Source organism: Salmo salar, chromosome 04 (assembly GCF_965601325.2).
Source record: "Salmo salar chromosome 04, fSalSal1, whole genome shotgun sequence".
Lineage (NCBI taxonomy): Eukaryota > Metazoa > Chordata > Actinopteri > Salmoniformes > Salmonidae > Salmo > Salmo salar.
In genome coordinates, this window is record NC_138294.1 from 14982956 (window position 1) to 14999106 (window position 16151).

General features: G+C 45.8%; 1 protein-coding gene across 2 annotated transcripts in view; it reads right to left on the reverse strand.

Annotated features, from left to right (window-relative positions):
- Positions 1 to 2237: 2237 nt before the first annotated feature.
- The window catches only part of LOC106602190 (uncharacterized), an 83592-nt gene continuing 69678 nt past the window's right edge, over positions 2238 to 16151 (reverse strand). For both annotated transcript variants that reach the window (XM_045716428.2, XM_045716427.2), the window contains exons 8-15: positions 13079 to 13145; positions 9290 to 9504; positions 7042 to 7147; positions 6367 to 6440; positions 6110 to 6205; positions 5370 to 5486; positions 4223 to 4320; positions 2238 to 2953 (exon numbers count right to left, since the gene is read on the reverse strand). In XM_045716428.2, the coding sequence (XP_045572384.2) occupies positions 2737 to 2953; positions 4223 to 4320; positions 5370 to 5486; positions 6110 to 6205; positions 6367 to 6440; positions 7042 to 7147; positions 9290 to 9504; positions 13079 to 13145 (990 nt within the window). In that variant the 3' untranslated portion in view covers positions 2238 to 2736. The remainder of the gene's footprint in view (positions 2954 to 4222; positions 4321 to 5369; positions 5487 to 6109; positions 6206 to 6366; positions 6441 to 7041; positions 7148 to 9289; positions 9505 to 13078; positions 13146 to 16151) is intronic.

A 16151-nucleotide genomic window follows, 5' to 3' on the forward strand; every position in this document is an offset into this window, starting at 1 on the left:
AAAATAATATTCTTATTTACACTAAAAGTGACTCCAAAATGGCACAATACATTATTTGCCCTTCTTTTCTATTGGGCACAACATAATCTGAAACACAACCAAAACAAATCAACCAATGGTTGCGTGCCATCGACTGTGTTATTGACTGATAGATTGCTATAACGTATGATATGGTTAGCTGGTAAAATACTTATCCAGGAGTTGTAAGATCTGGCAACGTCCAAGCAATGGAACGCGACCTATCACTATGAATCTCAGATGTTGGTGTCATTCTGTGTCTCTCCACCAGGTGTGAGTCTGGCAACTTGAACGGTCACTACTACAACGGGCCGTACCAAGCGGTGATGGATGACAGGGTGGTCTGGTACACCTGGCACGGCTGGTGGTATTCAATCAAATCCGTAGTCATGATGATCCTGGCTCCGACGTCCATCCGGCTGGATCTCATGTCCAACTGACCAGAACGCCAGACGACATCGATCCTGTTAGAGTTTTGCCTCAATTAGGATAGGCTAAAGGTGGTGTTACATCATAGAGAACATCCAATCATAACAATCTTGATGCTAATTGAGGTAAAACAGTAATTCTGCTCATAGATTATTAAAGGATTACATTTATTTTCATCGTCAATTGCACACCAAAAATGTATTTCAGCTTTCAACCCAACCCCTTTGAATCAGAGAGGTGTGGGGGGCTGTTGTTGTGGGGGGGTCCACTGCCTTGCTCAAGGGCAGAACAACAGATGTTTTATCTTGTTGGCTCGGGGATTCCAACTGGCAACCTTTTGGTTATTAGCCCAACGTTTTAACTTGCTAGGCCACCTGCTGCTAGCCCATATGCATATGAACTACACATCCAGCCCAAAGCAGGAGGTTTAAAACATACTTTCTTAGTCGCCAATGTACCGGAGCATGTCTTTAACTGTTAAAAATAATAATGTGAATGTGACTGTTGGGCGATTTTTACGTTTTTCTTTTATAAATAATGTTCCAATGTGTGTACAATTGTGTACTTTCCACTCAAATAATTTCCAATTGTGACTAAATTTTAATAAAATGTTAACTATGCTCAACTCTTACTTTAATATATTATTTCCTTTATCCCCCCCCCCCCCCCCCGGAGTTCTCTCTTGCACCCAGAATGGGCACGTTCCAGGTCGTTCTCACTGGGCACATTCCAATCTCAAAAGAGACTGCTCTATCATATAAATGGGCTTCCTCAGACAAACAGTTCTCCAGACATTGTGAGATCTAATCTACTACACAGATCGACTGCACTAAAGACAACCTGGAACACGCCCACTTTCTTCGTGTTTTAAGCCAACCCTTAAAACATTCACTAGTTTCTACCTGTTAATAGTGCAGCCAGAGATAACAGACACTAGAAATGACTGAATAGTGTGTGCAAACAAACCAGTATTACATTACAGAGAGACAGACAGAGCAACAAAACCTCACCAGATCCTTGAGAGTGTATTGGGTGATCTGTGCCCTCCAGGGTGGATTCCCTTCTCTGGGTACTACTGCACAACAACAAGATTGAGCGCACGCACACACACACACACACTCTCTCTCTCTCTGCTACGACATAACGGTCAATCATTTTGACAGGTAAAAGACTTGTGTGTATAACCAATCTCTTCCAATGTATCACATTATACAAATACCTATATGTCCCTAATCATATCCACTATGTAATGATGTATTTATAGAGGGATAATAAAGATAACTTTGACCCTGATTTTTTTTAATCGTTTGTTTATTTACCTTTTTAAAATTAAACAAAATGATGGTCAGTTTGAGGCATTCTTGGAGAAGTGGAGAGGTTTGAGATAACATTGGCTCAACACAAAGTTCTGGAGTTTTGGATTGGGAACATTCTGAGCGATAAAGCACAGATGGGTAAATACATTCCACAGTTTTATTAAGGTAGAGATGATGAAGGGTTAGGATTAAAGTTCACTTTAACTCTGAATATCCGCACCCAGATATGGACTGTATACAAGGGGTCAAAAGCAAGTGCTCGTTGGATAAAGCTCTGCTCTTCAATAAGTCCTCAAAAACGCTCTATACCAAAGATGGCGGATAAATGAAGAGGCCCCACTCAGGCCGTTTACCATAGATTTTCTTTTTTTTCCCATTGACTGCATACGAACCAGAAAAAAGGGAATGCGATGTCTCACTTCCACTTCCGTCTCTGGCCTAAACCATTTTAACATTTTCAAAACTACATCCAAGGTTTTTCGCACAAACTTTATTAGGGGAGCGGGGAACACGATGCACAAATAAAAGAAGGAGAATCAAAACGAGCTGAGAAGCTATGTACAAACCCTGAGGTTTAAGTTGCCTGTTCTTTCTCTCTGCTGAGGGGAAAAAAAAGTGAGAGAAATCAGGCAGAAAAGAACGAAGGCAGAATTGTCCCACGCTTTAAGTAAGTGCATCTGTGCAACATTGTCTTCTCTTTCTGGGAGCAAAGAAAACGTCTGTACAAGTCTTTGTGGGCAGAAGCCAAAACTGCAGCGTCATCATATGAAGTAGTCCATCCGTATTTGGAATAGCTTTGTCTCCTTGAGAGGCTGGGGTTGGTGATCTGGGGGGTAGGAGGTAAGGGACTGTAGAGGGGGGTTGTCTTTAGGGTGTGTTGGAGGGGGTATCCACACAAACACTCACACACTATCCCCAAACACACACACACACACGTTCTTTCTCTCTCTCTCCCCTTGGTGTCCAGTTTGGGTTATCTGGTGGGCGAGAGTGGGGCTGCGGCGGTGGGGAAGGAAGCCGAGTTGCCGGGCGAGTGGAAGGGCGAGGAGGGCGAGAGGCGGCGGGGGCTGGCCAGGTCTCCGTTGTGCAGCTTCCACAGCAGCTCCTCGTTCTCCATGGAGAGACGCTTGTTGACCTTGGACTCCTTCTGCAGGGTCTGCTGCAGCATGGCCTGCTCACTGGACAACTGCCTGCAGGAGACACAGAGGAGAGAGGTCAGAGAGGGAAGATACACACAGAGAGGAGAGAGGTCAGAGAGGGGAACACAGAGAGGAGAGAGGTCAGAGAGGGAAGATACACACAGAGAGGAGAGAGGTCAGAGAGGGAAGATACACACAGAGAGGAGAGAGAGGTCAGAAAGGGAAGATACACACAGAGAGGAGAGAGGTCAGAGAGGGAAGATATACACAGAGAGGAGAGAGAGGTCAGAGAGGGAAGATATACACAGAGAGGAGAGAGAGGTCAGAGAGGGAAGATATACACAGAGAGGAGAGAGAGGTCAGAGGGGAAGATATACACAGAGGAGAGAGAGGTCAGAGGGGAAGACACACAGAGAGGAGAGAGAGGTCAGAGGGGAAGACACACAGAGAGGAGAGAGAGGTCAGAGGGGAAGATGCACACAGAGGAGAGAGAGGTCAGAGGGGAAGATGCACACAGAGGAGAGAGAGGTCAGAGAGGGAAGATACACACAGAGAGGAGAGAGAGGTCAGAGAGGGGAAGATACACACAGAGAGGAGAGAGAGGTCAGAGAGGGGAAGATACACACAGAGAGGAGAGAGAGGTCAGAGAGGGAAGATACACACAGAGAGGAGAGAGAGGTCAGAGAGGGAAGATACACACAGAGAGGAGAGAGAGGTCAGAGAGGGAAGATACACACAGAGGAGAGAGAGGTCAGAGAGGGAAGATACACACAGAGAGGAGAGAGAGGTCAGAGAGGGAAGATACACACAGAGAGGAGAGAGAGGTCAGAGAGGGGAAGATACACACAGAGAGGAGAGAGAGGTCAGAGAGGGGAAGATACACACAGAGAGGAGAGAGAGGTCAGAGAGGGAAGATACACACAGAGAGGAGAGAGAGGTCAGAGAGGGGAAGATACACACAGAGAGGAGAGAGAGGTCAGAGAGGGAAGATACACACAGAGAGGAGAGAGAGGTCAGAGAGGGAAGATACACACAGAGAGGAGAGAGAGGTCAGAGAGGGAAGATACACACAGAGAGGAGAGAGAGGTCAGAGAGGGGAAGACACACAGAGAGGAGAGAGAGGTCAGAGAGGGGAAGACACACACAAAGTGAAGGTGGTTCACTGAACAGCCTCTATTACAGCAACACAGATAAACAGACACAGAGGAACACACACATTCTTAGAACTACATTCTGCATGATAGAAACCCTGCTGGAAGGACAGATGGTGAAGATGAGGATTCTGGAGAGAGATGAGTAACTCCTCTCTGTAGTACGTACTTGGAGAGTGCGGTGTGTTTGTCCATGCGGGCCCTGTAGTCTTCGTTCTCCTGCTGGACTTTGTTCAGACGCTCCTCCAGCTTCACGTTGCTCTCCATCTGGCGCCAGACAGACAGCACAAATGGAAAAGTTCAAATTAGATATTTCTCTCTGCTCCTGTACTTGAATCATGCCATGATACTATGTACTTGTTTGCATGTATAGATTTGCTCACAGCATCGCATTAATGGAAACAAAGACTGTTCTCAGGGCAGGCCTATGTTTGAATTGTGTCTGGGACAATTTTAGCATTTTAGCTAACCCCTTTCCTAACCTTAATCTAATTCTCCTAACCATCCACGTTAATCCTCCTAACCTGCCACGTTAATTCTCCTAACCTGCCACGTTAATTCTCCTAACCTGCCACGTTAATTCTCCTAACCTGCCACGTTAATTCTCCTAACCTGCCACGTTAATTCTCCTAACCTGCCACGTTAATTCTCCTGGGAAGAGTCTTGGTTTCCACTAATGCGATACAGCGATTTACTCACTAGATCATGTGACATATGCAATGAATCTCTAATAGAAGCCTGGTGTCTGTGCTCACCATTAACACCGATGATGGCTTGATGCAGAAACGTTTGTGTTTTGTTTTCAGCTTTTATTTATGCACAATAAACTTCTGGGCACCATAATGTCCCAATAGCTATGGATGATCTCCTCTTTTTAGACAGTGTGCAGGTCTCCACCGCTCCGAGGCGGTTTAGGCCCAGGATTCTGATTACTTTGAGACAGAGGTATTTGTTTTACTAGGTTGCGTGCTCTGAAGCCTGCGGCGAGGCAGACTCAATCTTTCCAATCATGACTCAATATTCGTGGGGTATTTTTGCAGTTTTGTTTTGGAGCGAAATGACTCTTTATGTGGTGACTCCCAAGACTGAAGGCAATCTATCATGAGCTTGAACGGCAAAAACAAACCCTTACTAAAACACTCCGCCTTCACAGGAATGTGTGTGTGTCTTATAAGGGATGACATAAGATGGCGCACCCTTTCAGGGATGTACAGAGAGAGCTAGCGAAAACAACAGTGAACATACACAGGGGCAAGCTCAGGGCATGCGTGTGTGTGTAGGCGCGTTTTCATCGGTGTGTGTGCATGCGTCCTCACCAGCTTGTCCATCTGCATGAGTTTCTTGTCCTGTTGGTGAAGCTGTTTGGTCTTTATCTCCAGAACCACCTTAAGACTGTCCAGCTCCTGTCCCAGATACAACACATGGGAGTCCTTCTATAGGGAGAGAGGGGGTAGAGAGAGAGAGGAAGAGGGGGGGAGAGAGAGAGAGAGAGAGAGAGAGAGAGGGAGGAGAGAGAGAGAGAGGGAGAGAGGGGAAGAGAGAAAGATGGGGGGGAAGGGAGAAAGATGGGGGGGAAGAGAGAAAGATGGGGGGGAAGAGAGAGAGAATTTCATTCACAAACCAGAGTCCTATTCCTAACCTCTTCTTATCCCCTACAAACTGTTGTTCCAGACAAACAACAGTCTTTCAATAACCCACTTTAAGATGGATGACTGCAGTACCAGGGTTGTGGGTTTGATTCGCAAATGAAACTAAATATGCATGAGTCACTGTGGATAAATCCCCAAACGCTGCCATCTCAGAAACGGACACAATGACCAGTGCTGCATGTCCATTAGCAACCAGCAGGGGGCAGTATTCCACCAGTATAAAGACCATAAGGCCCAATAACAACAAAAAATAAGCAGGAAACTGGGACATCTGTCTCACAGCAGTGGTATTGTTGACTGAGGTACACGGTGTACCAGAACAATAGCATTCTTCAGCACCTTTCTGTGTCCATGGGGCTCTGGTCATAATTAGGGCACTACATAGGGTGCCATCATATTCCTTTTACCTGGTTCTTCTCTGCCAGAATCCTCCTCCTCTCCTCCTCCGCTCGCAGCTTCTCGCTCAGCGCCTCGTTCTCCAACGTGAGGTCCTGGATTTTCTCCTGTTGTGAGTGAGAGAGAGACTGTTAAGTCAACGCTACAACAGTGTTACTCCCTGATACTGAGTCTATATAAGACAGACAGAAGATAGTAGTAGTATCTTTATTGGGTAAACGAGTTGGTAAGGCTGTGATCAGGGAGGTACAGGGAACATGGATCTTACAGTGAGAGTGGCCTCCGTTTCCTTCAGCGTTTTGTCCAGGTTCTCCAAGTCCTGTTCCATGGTTTTCCTGAGCTCTGCAAAACAACACACACACACACACACACACACCAAGTCAATGATGGGGGAAAACGAGTCACTTACTCACAAATTAGAACATTTTGGATTAATCATTTCTCATGTGAAAACCAACCAAGTGTGTGGATGCCTTAGATGGATGGATTGATGGGTGGGTGGATGGATTGATGGGTGGGTGGATAGATGGATGGATGGATGGATTGATGGGTGGGTGGATGGATTGATGGATTGATGGGTAGGTGGATAGATGGATGGATTGATTGATGGGTGGGTGGATGGATTGATGGGTGGGTGGATTGATGGATTGATGGGTGGGTGGATAGATGGATGGATTGATGGATTGATGGGTGGATGGATGGAGTGATGGGTGGGTGGATAGATTGATGGGTGGGTGGGTGGATAGATTGATGGGTGGGTGGATGGATTGATGGGTGGGTGATGGATTGATGGGTGGGTGGATGGATTGATGGGTGGGTGATGGATTGATGGGTGGGTGGATGGATTGATGGGTAGATGTATTGAAACGTGCATTTTAGGACAGAAGAATAGAGGGATGAATTTCAATGAGTTCTGTGAAGGTGTGTGGTTGTGTGTCCTCACCTTGGACGGCGGTGTCGTAGGTCAGTCTGAGCGTGTCCATCTGCTGAGCGTAGCTGGCCTCAGAGTTTCTCCTCAGAGTCTCCTGTCTGCTCCTCATCTCCTCCAGCTGACAGAGAGAAGAAGAAAATGGATTTAATAAATCCCATGGGCTCCTCTCACCAGTCAGTAATACAGGTACGCCATTACATGCTGAGCTTCAGTTACGGGGTGAATCTCAATAGTCTAAGGTTTCCTCTTTATACTTCCAATTCATACTACTAAGATTCCCCCCCATTATTATGACACATTTCAAATCAAAGGTTATTGGTTGGGTACACAGTTTATCAGAGGTTATAGTGGGTGCAGTGAAAAGCTTGTGTCACCAGCTCCTAACAGGGCAGTTGAAATGAGAAATAATAGAATGAAGTATGTGGAGAATCCAGTATTTAAATACACAGTGTGAAAACAGCGTAAAAGAAACGGGAAGTGTTTTATGTCTCTATATACACGGGACAGCTGCGTTGTGTGTGTATGTGCAGTAGTCTGCGTGTGTATGAGGTGTGTGTTTTGTGTGTGTGAGTGTGTGTCCAAAAAAGTATCTGATTTGGAACAAGCTCATGTGGATGATTTATCGCTGATTGAATTACCAGTTAGATGTAGGCCATAGAGGACTCAGGAAATAATACTCTGTGCCAATTCATATTCATCCATGCCGTCCCGTTCTCCCGCTGATGACATCAGGGAGTAATAACCATGGCAACGGTCGTAAATCTCGGGAAGCGTTTACGAGTTGGGCGCTGTGTGTGGTGCGGTTGAGAGCCAGTGGAGTGTTTCAGAAGTGCTGTGTTCACGTGCTAGTCGGAACTAGGAAACTCCGACTAGCTAACAGGTTGTAGTTAAACACGTGCCCCGTTCAACCAGTTAGCAAGTTGAACATTTCAGAGTTCCGACTAGCACATGAACGCGGCATGAACCACAGGACGCGAGTCATAACGATGACATCACACCAACCCTATCCCCCTCGGCCCCCAGCAGCCTTAGAGGCGGCATATCAACCGCTAATAGCTAAAAACTCAATACTGTGTTTATAGTGCGCTGATGATGATCAACGCTGGCTCTATGCCTTTGTTCATGTTCTGCTTGGACTGCCTGGGTTCACACAAGTGTGACTTACTGGGTTCAAAACCCGGACTTCTCCGCACTGTAAGACTTGTGTTAGCCCTCAGCTAAAGCCTAGGCATTAACTCAGAGAGCCAACGCGAGTCTTTACGTCTTAAGGCAAGGTTACTCATCATCATCATCATCATCATCATCATCTATCTCAAAGCCATCAGACTGTTGAATAGCCATCACTAGACGGCTACCACCCGGCTACTCAACCCTGCACCTTAGTATAGAATAACTATCTTCAAAGTAATGACTCGGGACGTCGGGTTTGAAATGAAAGCTTCTTTTAGTAATAATACTTGTTCACGTTACATTTCACAACTTTAGATTCTACAAAAACAATAAAAGAAAGTTGGTAGCGAAAGTCAGGACAATCACTTGTCACTAACTGGGGAGTTTTTCCTTCCTACTACCTGTCACAAGGCATTCTGGAACTTGCAGTCAATAGCGTAATCCAATACTAACCAACACAACAGAAATATGTATGTAGTTCTCTCAATCTCCATCACACGAATTCTAATACAATTACATATGTAAATAACTGTAAAGAAAGTATCCTTAGATACAGCTCAATGAATTAACTGTAAACATTAACTCTGTAACCCATTAAAAGTTACAACACTTAGAGGCTGCTGCCCTATATACATAGACATGGAATCACTGGCCACTTGAATAATGGAACACTAGTTACTTAAATAATGCTTACATACTGCTTTACTCATCTCATATTGCGCGAAACGTCAGGAATTGTTTCTTCCTAAATTTTATTCTACTGTATTTTAGTCAATGCCACTTCGACGTCGCTCGTCCTAATATTTATATATTTGTTCATTCCATTCTTTTACTTTTAGATTTGTGCATTGTTGTGAATTGTTAGATATTACTGCACTGTTGGAACTAGGAACACAAGCATTTCATTACACCCACAATAACATCTGCTAAAAATGTGTATGTGACCAATTTGATTTGATCAAGACTTGTGTTGATCAAATCAAATTGGTCCCCCCCCCCCCCCCCCCCCGAGGTAAACCCCCAGACTTCAGCTCGGCGAGCTAACACACTTGTTCAGTTACACAAGCCCGGTCACCGCCTCGCCACTGACCTGTTGCTCCATGAGGGCGCGGCATTTGTCCGCCTCCTCCTGATAGGCCTGGTGCACCTTGTCCCACTCTGCCTGGTAGAAGGCCTTGAGCCTCTCCTCCAGGCCGGTCAGCTCAGCCTGGTGATCCCTCTGGACCCTCCGCACTGTCTCCTCCAGAGACACCCGCACCTCCTCCTTCTCCTTCTGCAGCCGCTCACAGCACTGGGACGAGGAGACTGGAGAGGGAGGAGGGAGGAAGAGGGGGAGAAGGAAAGGGAGAGACTCTGTCATCGTCACTTTGGATTTTAGAATTCACTTTCAAAACACAATTACCCAGAATGAGGCTCTATGATAAATAATGACTTCACTGTAATAAGAGGGGGGACAGTGTTGGAATAACATCTCCTAACGGCCAATTGGTGTTTCTGTAACAGCGTTGCATAAACACCAATTGGATGTGAACATCTGACGACGCACTGGAAAAACGCATGACTGTTCCAACATTGCGCAATCCAACCCTAACCTCTAATCTTGATCAGAGTCATATGCACCTTTTCACACAACACTTTACATGTCCGCTGAAAACTAAGGGCCGGATTCCCGGACCCAGTAAACCAGGCTCTGAACTAAAAAGCCCCTTCAACAGCAGATCTCCATTGAACGTAATTGTTTTGCCCAACCAGGAGTAGAATTCATTTGGGTCTAGTCGGCTATAACCTACTTAAATCGACATCTAATGACAGGACTATATTTTAATACATATGTAATGATAGACCCATATATGTAATGATAATACCAGATTCCCACAGCGCAGCACAGAGCAGCCTGGACAGTTGACATTTCCTCACATCCTCCCCTGTGGGATTAACTCTGAGGCCTGTTGCCACGGCGATGTTGTCATAAAGGCCGGCAGCTGTGAGCCCGTTAACAGACAGGTCCTGTCCTTATTATGGGGTAACTAACAGAAATGTGTGTGTGTGTGTGTGTGTGTGTGGGGGGGGGGGGGGGGGATTGGTGGCAGGTGTGACTGGCATGTGGCCCCCCGTATTATGACATCAGCGCTGCCCCCCCCATACAAGTTGTTTCATAACACGACATCATGGGTCAAGAAGGAACAAGGAAGGGAGCTGGAAAGAATGTGTATCTAAGGGCAGATCTAGGATCAGGATTTACTCAAGCCTGTTACAGTAGCCATTATCAGCTCAAGATAAAATTGATCAAGGATCAGATTTAAAGGGATAGTTCGGGATTTTGGCAATGAATCCCCTTTATCTACTTCCCCAGATGAACATGAACTCGTGGACACCATTTCTATGTATCTGTGTCCAGTTTGAAGGAAGTTGGAGGTGGTTTCACAAGCCAACGCTAACCAGCAGCGACATACAAAATGGCATCCATGAGTTCATCAGACTTCGGGGAAGTAGATAACGGGCTTCAATGCCAAACCTGAAATATCCCATTAACTCAATCCGCAGATTTTAACTGTGACCATTATCCACTCAATATAAAGAGCCTAGAAGTGTTAACTGTAAAACTGTCCGGAAAGACAAATAAAATCCCTGGAAGTCAGACTGACAATGTTCTTTCACTAGCTTGAAGAGAAACGTATTGACAGGTTCTGCTGGTCAAACATACAGTAGACATAGTGAAGAGACTTGTTAGCACTTCTCCAAGTCTGACGTTAACAGACAGAGTTTTGAAGGAGGTGGTGAGAGTGAGATCCATACATTCCACAGTCATGTGTAAAAACAGGGGTCAAGGTTCAACAAGCACACCAAACCCCCCGCTCATCAAACAGATGGTAGTCGAGGCATTTTCTGCTGAGGTTCGCTGGGGAAAAAAGTGCATCTATGCACGTGTTTGCTTTTAGGGGGAGAGGGCTTGGTACGGCAGTTAAAGGGTGTGTCCGGGCTTACACGTGTGTGTGTGTGTTGAGACTGAATGGTTTTCACTAGAACTGTGTAGTAAAAGTATTGTTTGTATAAACGTGTGTGAGAGAGAGAGAGAAGTGTGAGGGAATAAAACAACTGAATTGTAGTCGGAGTGTTGTGTGTGTGTGTGTGTGTGTGCGTGTGCGTGTGTGTCTATCAAGCATGCGAGTGTGTGTGCCTGTCTGTTTAAAAGAGAATGTGGCTTTCTAGCTCTCTAGATCCCTGACAGCAGACAGCCGTTGGTATTGTTCATCAGAACCACTACCGTTGGTATTGTTCATCAGAACCACATTGTACAGGCGTTCCAACCAGATGCCTCTAAGGCATCTTGCACAGGTGGCGAGGGTTGACGAGGTCTGGCACGACGTCTGAGACAGTCATGGGGCACATGGGTAAAGTGAAACGGCGCACATTTCCTCTCCACTTCGTAACACATTACAACATCTAGCGTCTGGGCCAAGTCCAAGGAACAGAACTGAACAAGCCCACCCCTCTGGAACGCCACTCTGGCGTCATTGGCGGAACAGAACAGAACTTAATGCCTTGTAATGAATGAAACGCATCCAGAACAATGAGTGTTTCAACGTGTTCACAAACACCTTCCCGCCTCGTTTGAAATGATCACCACTAAGAAAAACGGATAGCTGTAAGCATGGATTCTATCACATATTATTGACCTATCCAGTCGTGTTAGATCACGGATCATCTTGAAGGGAGGAAGGATGCACTTTTTTACAATTGGAAGTATTTGACCCGCAGATGATTTTATTTGGCCCCCCATGTAATTTTTTTTAAGTGACTAAAAACACCAGCAAATCAGCTCCAAGTATTTTTATTTTGTTCATAAGTATACCCCACGCATAATAGATATATGGGATTGTATCCAAATGTAAGCAAGGTTTGAAATGATTGTGTTTTAATCAAATATTATATCTGTTTGGGCTTCATGCGGTCAATTTGCAGTCTACAAAGTATCTGTAATTATGTTCTGGCCCCCTGACCATCTCCTCAAGAAATAAATCGGGCCGCGGTGTAATCTAGTTGCTGATCCCTGCTCGACAACAACCAGACGCTTCTCCAGAATTAGAGTCCGAACACTTCCTCCTAAAGAGAACAACCCCCTTCCCTGACAAGCAGTTCCACAGCACTCAAACCCATTATGTTAAGACTATTGTCCTGTCACCACAGTGATGTAGCATGTCTCCATAAGGGTAAACAAAGATGATGCTGCAGAGAGACTACCACTAACTACTGTTGGTGAATGCTTGGAGGGAAGACGGTAAGTCATGCTTGAAGGAAGACCGCGGACAAAGGAGACTGTCTGCCTGTATCTGTAATTACTAAGGCTTTATGACCGCTGCACGGGCTACCAATAACATCAGATCAATGCATTTCCCTGACACGCGCAAACACACGTACACACATGCTTGCACGCAAACACACGTACACACATTTTTGCAAAACATGCCAAGGCTTGCATTCACGCCTGGCAAATACAGCATGCCTAGGGGGTGGGACCTAATAACAACATCTACACAGAGGCAGAGAGTTGGCCAGCACAAGGTGCTTTGGATGGCAGTTGACGACCTGATAAGGCCTTAATGATAAGCCAACAGGTCAGGGAAATGAGAGTGAAACAAGAGGGAAGGTTCATTCACATTGAGTGTTGTAAAAAAACTTGTTGCTTCACTCATAACGAGACACAATTGGCAGATTAAATGTTTTCGTTGATCATTTTCTTATTTAGAGATTTTCTGCTTTGGCAACACTTGCTCTTCCTTGAGCAACCGATGCGCTGATAAAGGTGCATATGTAAGAGGTAGAGGGGTAGACGAGAAGCAGGGTGAAGTGAAGACATGCTTGAGGTGGTTTTTCTTACTGAGCTCATCGCGCAGGTTAGAAAGCTCCAGGGACAGTCCTTTCTTCAGCTTCAATGTCTCTTCACGCTGTCGGAGAGGGAGAGAGATACGATTAGTTATTAAGTCAATGGAAAAACTATTCCTAAACTATGTGAGACTTTCGTTTCAAGTGGAACCAGACAATCGTTTTACGTCAGACATTATGACTCGACTGACAGACATCTTTCCACAACATTATTCCTGGGCACCAGGACTTAGACTTCGAACAATTAAAGGCAGTACATATTCCTATAGGCGTGTCAAGGAATGCTGTAACTTCTAACAACAACTTACAACAACCTACATTAGCCTACTGGGTAGGCTACAGAGACTGAGTCAGTACAGTTCTGAGAGCAGCACTTTCATAGCCTGGTCCCAGATCTGTTAGTGCCGTCTTGCCATCTTCTATGGTCCGTAGGAGTTGGCGAGACAGCACAAACGGATTTGGGAACCAGGCTAGCGTTTTCAGCAGCTGTCTGGACATCAGACACTGTTTTCCTTATGACACTGTATCCATATCACCCCGTTATCAGACTGTGGAGAGGCGACTTTTAGGGTGACTTAGAAGTGACATAGGGCATCTTGGAAACAGGGAACGCGTGCTATGAAAACTCGCCTGACACAGGCCTACGCATTAATAAGTAGAGCGTTTGAGTCTAAGACACACATGCTTCCTCTCAGACGTCACGTACGCAAATTCTCTCATGAACTTGTTCATTCTTACGGACTCACACTCTCATACATAACATTGTCTCAACATCCTGAAAGGATGGAAGGCTACACCCTGTACTAATCCAACCTAGAGCTCTCACACACACACACACACACACACTTCTCTAAATGTTCAAACAGAGACGCTGCTGTAATAAATGTCCACACTCTTTAAAACAGAGACACAACGATCACTTCATAACCGTCTCCATTTGACACATGGCATGATGCACACACCCATACATTATAGTCAGGAACCCGATCGGTCAGCTGTAAGTGAACCAGCAGATAGAGAAAGGAGGAAAGAGAGAGGGAAAGAAAGAGAGAAAAGGGGGAAGACAGACAGACAGAGCGAGCGAGCGAGCGAGCGAGCGAGAGAGAGAGAGAGAGAGAGAGAGAGAGAGAGAGCGAGAGAGAGAGAGAGAAAGAGAGAGAGAAAGGAAGAGAGAGAGAAAGTGAGAAGAAAGAAAACAAACACACCTTGCCTTTCTTTCTGGTATGTGGAGGAGTCTTCAGGCAGGCTTTGCTGCCAGAGGAGCCCATGTTATTCCCCCTGGGCTGCTGAAGGGCCAAGTGCTACAGCTAGGAGCTCCACTACAATGTGCCTGGTCGGAACCTCCTCCTCTCCTCCCCCTCTCCAACCAACCACCACTGCACTCTCTCTCTCTCTCTCTCGCTCAGGGAACTGGTCTGTCTACATTAAATAAACTTCTCAGTCTTTATCTTTCTCTCTTTTCTCTCTCTCTAAGGAGTACTCAGCACATCAAGCCCTGCCTAGCAGTACCTCCCCACCTCCAACCCAGCCGCCCCTGGCCAAGCTCCAGCCCTAGAGACAGGGCCTGGGTCTGGGGGAGGTGGAGGGCTAGATGAGAGTGAGGTCAGGCTGGGCTAAGGCCCTCTGCTCTGGGCCTCGGGTGCTGCGTGGTCAAGCCTCTCTGGTTCCTTTAAAAGAGCCAGTGGTTGTACATTAGCGGCACTAACAACACTCACTAGGTTCTACTTTTCAAAGACATGACCTATAGAGAATCAAAGCGAGCTTGGCCATTGCCTATTAGCTAGCCTGTTACATAGTTACAGTGGAGATGCTCAAACTGCTGTTGTATAGCGGAGTCCTATTAGGCCTAATAAACTGTTTTTTATGCCATCTTTGACTCGTGTCCTTCACGTCAAAGCTGGCTAATCCATTCCATTTCTGGCTTGGTTTGCGCTGTAGAATCTTCTACGTGGTGCTTTCAAGTGCTCTCGGCAGGCCAAGATAGTACTGGCATTCTCCCTTCAGATAAGACTCACACAAACAGAGAGTCTGGCACTGTAGAGTCAATAGAAAGCTTAATGCTATCAGTGAAGAGATCTTTCACTGCCAAGACTCTCTAAATAGCCTCCTAGCTAGCCAGACGCTATCCAGGAAATGTTCCCTACAACGGAAATGTACTCGGATGGAGGGATGAGACAGGAGGGCTATTCTCCACTCGTTTACAGCCCGAGCAGGAGAAAGAAGAGGATTCATCCCTCCTTCACGGTCATCCACATTATTACACTACAAGTCAACACTGTATGTACACCAGGAGATATCCACGTGGTGTAATATAAAATAACTGATGGCACCAGATCATGGGTGTGTTCATTAGGCACCAAATGGGAGAAAACATACTGAAACAGGTAGGGACTATAACAACGCTTTAGGTTTTTTCCCCCAAACGTTTCACTACTGTCTGCCCTTATGAATGCGACCTGGGTTTATCTAGGGGGACATTTTAAATATAATTGTACCAATCACTCATTAGTATTACTACTTTGTTAGAGAGTTTTGAGTTTGCTCTCGTGTTTAGTTGGCTTGACAACCTCTACTACATTCAGAGAGCTCATTGCTGTTCCTCAGATAGGAACCTCTCTTCTCCCTCTATCAGGAGGATTACGGTAAGGCCCGAGGCTAGGGGGCGGGGTTATTGATACCCCCAGATGTACAGCTCACAGGTGATGTGGTGGAACCCAACAGCCCCACCCGTTTACCCTTGTCTATGCCTTCTCTCCCCGCCTGCAGGGAGGCTTGACACTGCAGCTGGTGCATTAGTCCCTCTCTCCCCCTGTTACGGATACAGGTATCCTGTGTATGTATCCTGTGTGTATTTCTTTTCTCTCCTTCTCCCCTCCTCACAGGTGGCAAGCATCAGTCACCAATCAGAACACACCTGCTCCTTTTCCCTTACCCAATCATATCCCCTTTCCCTTGGTTTAAAAGGATCCCAATCAGTTCTCTCTAGAGATCTCTCTTTTGTTTTTGCACCTACATGTCACTTTGTCTGTTATCCTGTGAGTATTGTTTTGTTATGGTGTTTGACTGTT